General features: G+C 48.4%; 1 protein-coding gene across 1 annotated transcript in view; it reads left to right on the top strand.

Moving 5' to 3' along the window:
* Positions 1 to 12,119, top strand: part of lama2 (laminin, alpha 2) — a 75,721-nt gene that overhangs the window by 29,053 nt on the left and 34,549 nt on the right. The window contains exons 11-19 of the mRNA XM_084453397.1: positions 361 to 504; positions 2,226 to 2,402; positions 2,614 to 2,799; positions 3,189 to 3,307; positions 4,013 to 4,130; positions 5,362 to 5,496; positions 6,755 to 6,879; positions 7,683 to 7,769; positions 10,570 to 10,763. Of these exons, the coding sequence (XP_084309523.1) occupies positions 361 to 504; positions 2,226 to 2,402; positions 2,614 to 2,799; positions 3,189 to 3,307; positions 4,013 to 4,130; positions 5,362 to 5,496; positions 6,755 to 6,879; positions 7,683 to 7,769; positions 10,570 to 10,763 (1,285 nt within the window). The remainder of the gene's footprint in view (positions 1 to 360; positions 505 to 2,225; positions 2,403 to 2,613; positions 2,800 to 3,188; positions 3,308 to 4,012; positions 4,131 to 5,361; positions 5,497 to 6,754; positions 6,880 to 7,682; positions 7,770 to 10,569; positions 10,764 to 12,119) is intronic.

Here is a 12,119-nt window from a genome sequence, read left to right as displayed (position 1 = left end):
ACACACACACACACACACTCCTCTCTTCTCCTCCCTGCTCCTGTCATCTCCTCTCCTCCCCTCCTCTCTTCTCTCATCTCCTCTCTGTTCCTCTCCTGTATACATCTGTGCTGAGTTTGTTTTAACGTTAGATCATCTGACGTGTCAGAGCTGTTCTTTGATCAATACTGGAGATATACAGACAGGTGGGCACAGGGGGCACATAAACACACACACTCAAGCACACACATGCACACACAAAGGAATAGTGTGTTGTTTCTATTTCTGTGTATGTTATGTTGTTTATGTGTGTGTGTCTGCGTGTGAGTGTGTGTTTCTGTTATTAATGTGTGTGTGTGTGTGTGTTCTGTCCACCTGCAGCCCAACGTGGAGGGTCTGAACTGCGAGCGCTGCAAGTCGGGTACGTTTGGTATGAGCGTCAGGAACCCGCTGGGTTGCAGCCAGTGCTACTGCTACGGCCTGTCCAGGACCTGCTCCGAGGCACAGGGACTCATACGTATGTGGGTGAGTCATCCACACACACACACACACACACACATACACACACACACACGCATACACGCATACACACAAACACACACATACACACACAAACGAACAAACAAACACACACAGACACACACACACACACACACACACACACACACACACGTACTGCACATACATACACACACACACACACTGTACACATACACACAAACAAACACACACACAAGTGAGGTAGCAGTCAGCCAGTAGTCACTGGTCAGTTGAGGGTTAGAAGTCGAGGAGGTACTACACTGCACTTAAATCATCAATCATCATCGCGAATCTCGATCAATTAAATATTGGAAATTGGAAATCTTTATTACACTGAGTAATTCGTCAAGAACAAAATGACATAAGAGCTGTCGATGGAAACCAAAATCATTAACCCAATGAGGCCTGGATGTGATGGGTGTTTGGAGCAGCGTACCTTGCATGGCCCCCGGTAGCTTGTTGTTTGTTTTTAATAAGAACTTCCTGTCAGAGAGGGACTCTGCGCTGTTGACTTATAGCCCGGGCCGTGACCATGGCGACGGGGCTGAGGGCTGACTGACAGGCCACCGCCCTCATATCGAAATGGCAAACACATTAAAGAACGGTGGCCACGACAACCGGCCACGAGCTAATCTCAGTTTGTTTGCAGAAAGGAATGAAAAGAGAGAGAGAGAGAGAGAGAGAGGTAGAGAGAGAGAGAGAGGTAGAGAGAGAGAGAGAGAGGTAGAGATAGAAAGCGTGCGTGCTGAGTCCTCTCCTGCGTTTATTGGAAAGAGGCAGATTTTCTCTGAGCCACTGAGTCGTGAGATTGCACAGAGAAGTGAGGGGGGCAGACACACGCACACACACACACACACACACACACACACACACACACACACACACATACATACGCAGCCCCCTCACCACACGATTAACTCACCCTGTTTCTGGGGGATTCAGTGTATTTCTGGCTATTTACATCGGAGAGAGTTAACACCGGGTCCTCCCAGCCAATCAGGGAAGGGAGGACTCTCGCAGATATGCACTTCCTGCATTAAGTCCAATCAAATGCCTCTCTGCCTGTCTATCAGCCAATCCCAGGCCTCCAGTCTGCAACTCCAGTCTCTCCTCCAGGGGAGAGGAATTCTATCTATAATTTCATGACTGACTGGCTCTCCAACGGCCTAGGGGGACGGCAGTCCTCACAAAGTCAATAACTGTTCAAGTGTTTTACTGTTAGTTTAGCTTTTAGTATAGTATTTGGTATAGTGAACAGTGAGGAGAGTGAATGTACTCACAGACACACGCACACACGCTCACGCACACACACACAAACACACACACACACACACACTCATACACCAAACCCAACACTCGCTTCTCAAATTGAGGCTTCACACACACACAAACACACACACACACATGCACACTTTCTCCCCAGCCCAACAAACTCTCCCATCACACACACACACACACACACTCTCTCCCCAACCCAACACACTTCCGCATCCGCCCCCACACACACACACCCTCCCCAACCCAACATGCTCCCCCGTCCTACACACAGGCACGCACGCACACACACAAGCACACACACACACACACACGCACACACACACACACACACACACACACACACACACACACACACACACACACACACACACACACACACACACACCTACCTGCAGTGGTATTAGCCCTACACTCTCCCCCCCCTGTAGCTGACCCTGAAGCCGGAGCAGAAGGTGCTCCCCCTAGTGGACAAGACCAACCAGGTGGAGACGCGGCGCGGTGTGGCCTTCCAGCACCCCGAGATCCTGGCCCACGCCGACCTGGTCACCCAGGACCTGACTGAGCCCTACTACTGGAGGCTGCCCGAACAGTTCAAGGGCTCCATGGTCAGTGTGTGTGTGTGTGTGTGTGTGTGTGCGCGTGTGGCTTCATCTTGGCTGACTTACGCCAGCCAGAGCCCTTCTACCACCGACAGCACCTAGTTCGGCACCGTGATTGGCTCGTTACTCATCAATTCAGCATTGCGATTGGCTGACCACCCCCACCCCCCCTCAGTCCCAGCGTTGTGATTGGCTGTCCCCACCACCCCTCCTCTAGATCACGGCGTACGGCGGGAAGCTGAAGTACGCCGTCTACTACGAGGCCCGGGACGAGACGGGACCGGCCTCCTACGCCCCGCAGGTCATCGTCAGGGGCGGGCCCAACAGGGACAAGGTGATGACGCGCCACGTGCCGGGCCTCCAGATTGGCCAGCTCACCCGCCACGAGATCGACATGACGGAGGTGAGAGATGAGGGGGATGTGGGTTAAACAGCAGCTGTAAGGTTTCTGTAGTTTTATACAGTATTCGTATGGACAGGTATGGTCTGTTAGGGGGTTGTTCTCTGCTAGACGGCTTATATATGGGCTATACCTGTTCTGTATGGACAATGAGCAGCTTATTCATAGGTTAACTTTGGTCTAGGGTGAAGTTCAGTATTTGTAGCCTCCAGTTCAGTAGCTGTAGGCTCCAGGAATGGTCTCCTAAAACTCTTTAACCGACAGAATGTTCCTTGAAACTAGCTGTAGACCCAGTAGACATAACATGTGATGTTGTGTTGTATGATGGAAACGGTGTGTATGTGTGTGTGTGTGTGTGTGTGTGTGTGTGCGCGTGTGCGTGCGTGTTTCAGCACGAGTGGAAGCATGAGAACCAGAGGCCGATGACCCGAGAGGACTTCATGGACGTCCTGTTCTTCGTGGACTACGTCCTCATCAAGGCCTCTCACGGAAACATGATGAGACACAGCAGGTCAGGAGTGGCTTCCAGAATCGTTCATCAGTTGTTCTATCGGAGAACCCATTGGAAAACCTTTTTGGTTCCTGGTAGAATATTTAATGGCCGCAGTGGTCCTAGCTGGATCCTTTGTTTGATGAGGAGATTCTACCTGGAGTCAAATCAGTTCTGGGGGGTTCTTCCCTATTTTGCATAGGGAACCCTTCATGGGTTTAGGTGGAACATTGTACTCTTGACTCTTAACTGACTCTACTCTGGCTCTGGCTCTACTTTGACTCTTCTCTGACTCTTATCTGACTCTACCCTGACTCTACCCTGACTTTGCTTTGACTTTTCTCTGACTCTTATCTGACTCTACCCTGACTCTACCCTGACTTTGCTTTGACTCTTCTCTGACTCTTATCTGACTCTACCCTGACTCTACCCTGACTTTGCTTTGACTCTTTTCTGACTCTTATCGGACTCTACCCTGACTCTACACTAACTCTACCCTGACTCTACCCTGATTCTATCCTGACTCTACCCTGACTCTACCCTGACTCCACCTTGACTCTACCCTGACTCTACACTAACTCTACATTGACTCAACTCTGATTCTACCCTGACTCTACTCTAATTCCACCCTGGCTCTACTTTGACTCTACCTTGACTCTACCCTGACTCTACCCTGACTCTACCCTGACTCTACCCTGACTCTACCCTGACTCCCTGTCTCTGCAGGATCTCAGAGATCTCTCTGGAGGTGGCGGAGCAGGGCCGGCCTTCGGTGGAGAGCGAGAGAGCCTACCAGATTGAGAAGTGTGACTGTCCCCAGGGCTACTCTGGACTCTCCTGCGAGGTACACACACACACACACACACGCTTAAGGTTGTCCGTCGGGTCCGACGATGACAGTCCTACCTCAGTTCCTTGTGAGTCCTCTTGTGGCTGTGGAGACCAATCCATGATCCACACACACACACACACACACACACACACACACACACACACACACACACACCCTGACGTCTGCTAGCCCTGGTACAGTAGCTACTGTACAGCTCCACCAGCTATAGAAGTGTGAGTCCCCAGAGTTAGCTCTGCACTCTCCCACAATTCTTAGTATATACGTATATACAGTACACACCAAACCCACACACCCAGCACACAATGTCCTATTCTGGAGTCTAGTACACATCTACAGATAAACACCTAGCACCTCCTACGGACAAACACCTAGCAGATACTGTAGACTTTAATAGCTAGCTACACCCATAAATACTAGATGATCTTGACGCTACCATGTGGTGAAGGGGTAGTGTTCTGGTACCTGGATAGAGGCACAGCTCTCCGAGGTTGGTCCCATGAGGGTTAGGCTTATATCTGATACCTAGAGCAGATGACGCCTCTGTTTCAAACTGCGTCCGCGCTGCCGTGGTCATCTGGACCGTCGACGACTGTAACCGTGATCTCCTCTTGTTTTTCTTAGTCAAATAACTGCAGCGTTTCTATAGACTGGTGTAGCTGTCTGGTTGTGTTCTTCATAAAGGTGTGTGTGTGTGTGTGTGTGCGTGTGTGTGTGTGCGTGTATGTGTTGGGCTAGCAAACAGATGGCGGTTATGTGAGCTGCCTCGTTGTTAATAAAGTATTTTTAAACAGCCGTTTAACGCGCTAGTCGGAACAGATGGTGGAGCAAATTGACCCAATTCATTCTAAGTGAGTGTGTCTTGTTGGAACTCCAGAGGAATAGGTGCGTGTGTGTGAATGCATGTATGTGTGTGTGTGTGTGTGTGTGTGTGTGTGTGTGGTCTTGCCACGGTGTGTGTGTGTGTGTGTGTGTTTGTCTGTGTTTGTGTGTGTGTGTTTGTCTGTGTGTGTGTGTGTGTTTGTGTGTATGTGTGTGCGTGTGTGTGTGTTTCTCATCCCCCTAATTGGCATTCGTTATACAGCAACTAGCATAGAGGTATTGGCTTTGGAATCGGTATCGTCTGATCCCGCTGGTGAAAAATAAAACGGCGCTCAACATAGAACCAGAATCACTAGCTCGGTCAATCCCTAACGTGTGTGTGTGTGTGTGTGTGTGTCCTCAGGAGTGCGCGGCCGGGTTCTACCGCCTGTCTGCTCGTAGCGGGGGCGTGGCCTCCAGATCGGGCATGGGCAGCTGTGTGCAGTGCCAGTGCAACGGGCACAGTGACTCGTGCGACCCGGAGACGTCTGTTTGCCAGGTAAGGAGGGCAGAGGAGGCGGGGTGAGGGGAGGGGAGGGTGGAGGGATGTTGGACACACAAACACACACACACACACACACAACCTCAGTCAGCCGGGTGCCCAGTGTGTGTGACGCCAATGCCTGCTAGCTGGTCTAATTAGACAACCCAAGGTTCTCCCTTCCCAATCTTCCCAATCTCATCATCTCTCTATTGGCACCTACGCAGCTAATTAAGCAACCTCTCCTTCCTGTCTATCTCTCTCCTCCCTATCTGTCTGTCCCTCTCTCTCTCCTCTCCTCTCCACTGTCTATCTATCTCCTCTCCTGTCTGACTATCTCTCTCCTCTCTCTCTCCCCTCCTCTCCTCTTTGTGTATATCTGTCTCCTCTCATCTCTCTCTCTCCTCTCTCTCTCTCTCTCTCTCTGCCTGTCTCTCTGTCTGTCTGTCTGTGTCTGTCTGTCTGTCTGTCTGTCTGTCCGTCTCTCTCTCTCTGCTCTCCTCTAGCTGGTAACAGTTCTTGCACAAGCTGGTCTGGGTGGCAGGTCACACATACAGTATCTAATACTGAAGTCAGTAGTTTTACCTGAGTTTGGTGTACCAACAATATTTGTAACTAGTAAACCCAACTTAAACTCAATGTGCTCATGACTAGAGTTTATTCTATTCATCCCACCCCCCTCTTCTCCTCTCCTCTCCCCTCCTCTCTTCTCCTCTCCTCTCCCTCCTTCTCCAGGGATGCTCTAGTTATTGTGTCTTGGGGGCTTTGAACGTAAATCTAATCCCACCTTCATTAGCATGTGTGCTAATAAAATATCGTTAGCATATCATCACGCTTGCAAATTGAAAATGTTAAACGAGTTTGTTGGCCGTAATTTGGGTAATTGTGGTACATAGGAAATAAATGGAAATAAACTCTGGTAGGCGTGCGTTTCAATATCCTCCTCTTACTTCCTCTGCCTGATTGAAGCTCCCGGTCACAACTTTCCTCCACGGGGGGGGGGGGGGTGACAATACTGTTGGGGGGCAGAGGCCTGCCAGGGGGTTGATGATGAACTGTTATGCTTGGGACTGGTGTGTCTATTGTCCAATCAGAAGTGATGTGTCTATTGTCCAATCAGAACTGGGGTGTCTATAGTACAATCAGAACTGGTGTGTTTATTGTACAATCAGAACTGGTGTGTCTATTGTACAATCAGAACTGGTGTGTCTATTGTCCAATCAGAACTGGTGTGTCTATTGTCCAATCAGAACTGGTGTGTCTATTGTCCAATCAGAACTGCCAACACAACACAGAGGGAGACCGGTGTGAGCGCTGCTCAGCTGGTTACTATGGCGTCATCCGTGGTCGTCCTGACGACTGCAAACCCTGCGCCTGCCCCCTCACCCATCCCGAGAACAAGTACGAGTACACACTCAGACCCAACACACCCATCTCTAACACACCCAGACTCAACACAACCATCTCTAACACACCCAGACTCAACACAACCATCTCTAACACACCCAGACTCAACACACCCATCTCTAACACAACCAGACTCAACACACCATCTCTAACACACCCAGACTCAACACAAACATCTCTAACACACTCAGACTCAACACACCCATCTCTAACACACTCAGACTCAACACACCCATCTCTAACACACCCAGACTCAACACACCCATCTCTAACACACTCAGACTCAACACACCCATCTCTAACACACCCAGACTCAACACACCCATCTCTAACACAGCCAGACTCAACACAAACATCTCTAACACACTCAGACTCAACACACCATCTCTAACACACCCAGACTCAACACACACATCTCTAACACACCCAGACTCAATACACCCATCTCTAACACACCCAGACTCAACACACCCATCTCTAACACACCCAGACTCAACACACCATCTCTAACACACCCAGACTCAACACACCCATCTCTAACACACCCAGACTCAACACACCCATCTCTAACACACAAATAAGGTCAAGCACAAACACACTTATCTCTTAAAAACGGATACACACACACACACACACACACACGTCGCTTGCGCACCAGTACAGACCTGATCGAATCCTCTGGCACGCTTCTCAGTGTTAATGCGTTTGGAGCATGCAGTGGAAGCAGTTTACTTACCTCTTTCTTTCTCTCTCTCTCTCTCTCTCTCTCTCTCTCTCTCTCTCTCTCTCTCTCTCAGTTTCAGTCCTACCTGTGCAGCCCAGGGCTTCAGTGACTACCGGTGTACTGCCTGTCCTGATGGCTACGAGGGACAGTACTGTGAGAGGTAAGACCCCCAACCTCACCCAACCTTTATCAAACCTTCACCTACTGTAACATTCAACCTGCACCCAACATTCAGCATTCACCCAACATTCAGCCTTCACCCAACATTCAACCTGCACCCAACATTCAGCATTCACCCAACATTCAGCCTTCACCCAACATTCAACCTGCACCCAACATTCAGCCTTCACCCAACATTCAGCCTTCACCCAACATTCAACCTGCACCCAACATTCAATCTGCACCCAACATTCAGCCTTAAAGGGGTAAAATTGTTCAGAACTTTGGACATAGAGCCTCAATTACAACTTGTTGTAATGTTGTTGATGGATGGAGAGCATTTTCAGCTGATTCCATGCTCTCTCTCGTTCAGGCGTTAGCAGCATGCTAATGCTAGTGCAATCAAACCAAAATGGCTAGCGTTCAAAGGAAACTCACTTATAAACACTCCAGACAAGTAAGGAACACCAGATAACCTAAACTCCTCATCAAAGTCAGACATATCCCTTTCAAACGTGGCCATTGCAACTTGTTGTTGAGCTGGTAGTAAGAGAACAGTCTGCTCTTCTGTTCCTTGTTGTTGTGAAGACTGGTTCATTTACAAAGTTAAAAAGCATTTATTGCTTGGTTAGTTCATCATTAGAACATTAAAAACCCGACATGTTTCGGCCTACACTGGCCTTCGTCAGACAGACAGTCACAAACATTTCACAGCAGTCTTAAATAGGGACACACAAATGGGTGGAGCCCAAAAAATGTAATCAATCAAGTAAAGGTCACAACTAGTACATGTTTCAAGGATGAGTATGCAAAGAATAGACAATATCCAAATCAGTATACGGTACATAATCAAAGAAAATACACATGATACCGCATGAGACATACAGTATCAGGATCACAATAGGAAGCAGTCCACAGCAATAGATTACAAAAAAGGAGTCAAATCCAACTCCTCATTAATTCCTGGTAGTGTGGTAGCGCTGCACCTAAAAATCCACTCAGCTTCTTTTTGGTTTAGACTTTTCAGACGGTCACCCCTCCTGTCTGACATCGGAACAAGGTTAGTACCTACTGTATGGCTAATAGTGAAGAGGGATCATTACCACGATGTTGTTTAAAATGTCTGGCCATGAGTTAGTCCAGATTGACAATCCTAATGGCATATTTGTGTTCTGCAAGTTTAACTTGTAACCTATATTTAGTGCGGCCTGTGTAGAATACTTGACAGGCTGGACACTAATTTATACACAACAAAGGTAGATTTACAGTTTATGAAATTGTGAATGCTATATGTTTTATCTCTAGCTGTAAAATATTTAGATTGCACCACATTGCTGCAATGAGGGCAATAGCCACATCTATAGAACCCCTTAAGTTCAGAGTTCAGACTTTTTTTTACTAGGTCGATCAGCTGGTACAGTAGATGACTGTGTTAAACTTTGTCGTTTAGAGTTGGGGCCCTCTTGAAGGTTACCAAGGGGGTTCAGGGAATACCTCCTTCAAAGCGCTATCACATTCAATAACTTTCCCATGTTTCTTAATTATAGATTGGATCTTCTGTGCTTCTGTGCTATATTTAGTAGTAAAATAGACTCTCTTAGGGGTCTCTCTTAGGGGTCTCTTTCAGAGGTCTCTTTTGTATCAGAACGCCCCTGTTTAGTGCTGCAGCTCTAGAGCTAGCTCCTTTCACTACCTCCCTCTTATACCCTCTACCCTCTTATACCCTCTTATACCCTCCACCCTCTTATACCCTCTACCCAGGAAGCGCAATTCCATTTCTGCACTTTTCTCTTTAAAATCTTTTTCCTGATCCAAATACAGTGCAAGTGCTGGAACTGGCCAAATAGGATGTTATCCTTTAAAGATATTATTTCTATCTGTCCGTTTCCTAAAAATATGAAGCTCTGTCAGTCTTGGTGATATTAACATCCAATAAGTTTAAGCTATTCTTACTGTGGTCAAGAGAGAGTTTAATATTAGCATTAGTGATGTTAAGATATTGATCGAATTGCAACAATTCATTTTCATCACCCGACCACAACAGAATAATGTCATCAATATATCTACCCCACCAGATGATATGGTGGGCAAAGGCATTTCTCTCTGTACTATAGATACAATCCTCCTCTCATTTACCCATAAAAATAGCTGGGACTAAAACATGATCCCATGGCACAATCTTTAGATCTCCTGAACAGTCCTGGGAGATCAATACAGAGTTAGTCAATGTCCATTCCGTCAATCTCAAGATAAAATCAGTAGGGGCCCATCAGCCTCTGGGTGCTTGTTAAGGTAATACTGAAGCGCTGTCAAACCCTGGCCATGATCAATATTAGTATGTTAAGTCGTAAATGAGGCTCTGTGTCCAAAATTCGGAACTACCCCTTTAAATCCTTGAATCTGACCTTCACTCAGCCCTCAGCCGACCAGCCCACAACCAAACCCAACACCTTACCCAAACCTTCTTTCACCCATCACACAACCAAACCCAACACCTTACCCGAACCTTCTCTCACCCATCACACAACCACACCCAACACCTTACCCGAACCTTCTCTCACCCATCACACAACCACACCCAACACCTTACCCAAACCTTCTCTCACCCATCACACAACCACACCCAACACCTTACCCAAACCTTCTTTCACCCATCACACAACCAATCCCCAACACCTTACCCGAACCTTCTCTCACCCATCACACAACCAACCACTGACCACCGCACCCCACAACTCTGACCAACAGTGTGAACCAGCTGTATGACCTCTCTGACCCTTCTTTAACCACCCCCCCTCCAGGTGTGCTACAGGTTACCACGGCAACCCCCGTGCCCCAGGCGGCAAGTGTGAGGAGTGTAAGTGTGACCCCTGGGGGGCGTGGCCTCAGCCATGCGACCCGGTCAGCGGACAGTGTCGCTGTCGCCCCGGAGCCAGGGGGCGGAGCTGCGGGAGCTGCATGGAGAGGCATGTGTGTGGGCCCAACGGCATCGTGTGTACGTAACTCCGCCAATACCGTTAACATGCTCACAAACAAACACACACACACACACACACACATGCACACACATACTTACAGTACAAACACACTTACAAACACACACACACACACACACACAGAGACACACATTTCACACACACGCACACCCACACCATCACATCACCATTAACTGTAACATAATTTCTCACACTGCACCTCATGAGAGACCAGGTAAGGTAATGAATATGAAGTAATTCAAACGTTATCAAGAAATCCAGTTATTTCTGCCTGTTCAGTAAATTTGCGATAGATGAATATTTCTTCTTCAGTGGGTTTACTGTAATTCATTGGCCACGGCGAAACGATGTGTTAAATGTGGTGGAAGACAACGTGTAACGTTAGAGCTCGTCTTTACGAGCGTCCCGGTTGGTGGAGATGTATTGGAACCCCCCGTGGCCTCAGGTGATTGGCTAACGGGTGTCCACACAGACCTCCCCCTGAGGACGGTAAAACGATTGGTCGTTATCCCCGCGTGTGTTCGTATGCACGTGTGTGTCCTGCCGTGTGCATGTGGGGTTTCATCAGCGTGGGTTTTATCTGTGCGTGCGTGCATGTGCGCGCGTGTGTGTGTGTTGTCGGAAAGTCATCTTGAACAGCAGGGCCATAAAAGAAAACATAACTTTTTTCCCCCCTCACACTACAGACATTTTAATTTCTCTAGTAATTTTCCTGAAGGTTGAATTGAAGAGAAATAAGGACACGGCAAATAAATCCACACACAGCTTGTTAGTTTTACTCTTTTGTGTGCGTGTGTGGGTGTGGGTGCGTGTGTGTACGTCTATGTGTGTGTGTTTTGCCTTTTCATTGCTTGTGGCATGTCGAACACTCATAATGGACTGCCAAAAGACGTTTCACACTCTGTGTTGAATTTCATGCTTGAGAAGCCCCCGTCGCCCTCCCCCCGCCCCCCCCAACACCACGCTGTTTCATCTCAAACCGGCACAGAGACTCCGGGGTTCTGAAGAGCAGACAGGGGGGAGGAGGGGTGGGGGGGGGGGGGGGGGGGGGCATCTACTTTCATGTTTTCTCAAACAAGAATGTTTCTTTATGCGAGGGTACTGTTTGTGTGCGTATAAGAGTGTATGTGTGGGTGTGTGTAGGAATACAGTATCTGGGTGTGTACTGCACAGTGGATGTGTACGGGAGTGAATGTGTGTGCATGGGTGTGTGTGTGTGTGTGTGTGTGTGTGTGTGTGTGTGTGGAGAGTGGGATGAGGAAAGAGGGATGGTCACGTCCTACACTGTCAGAACTCCCCCCCCCCCTGCCTCCCCAGCGCCCAAAACTGTCGTCCTTGCCCCCCCTGCCAGAGAT

This window comes from Borostomias antarcticus (genome assembly GCF_949987555.1).
Source record: "Borostomias antarcticus genome assembly, chromosome: 19".
Taxonomy (NCBI): domain Eukaryota; kingdom Metazoa; phylum Chordata; class Actinopteri; order Stomiiformes; family Stomiidae; genus Borostomias; species Borostomias antarcticus.
The sequence above is the reverse complement of the archived record's forward strand: the minus strand, read 5'-3'. Positions and strand labels throughout refer to the sequence as shown.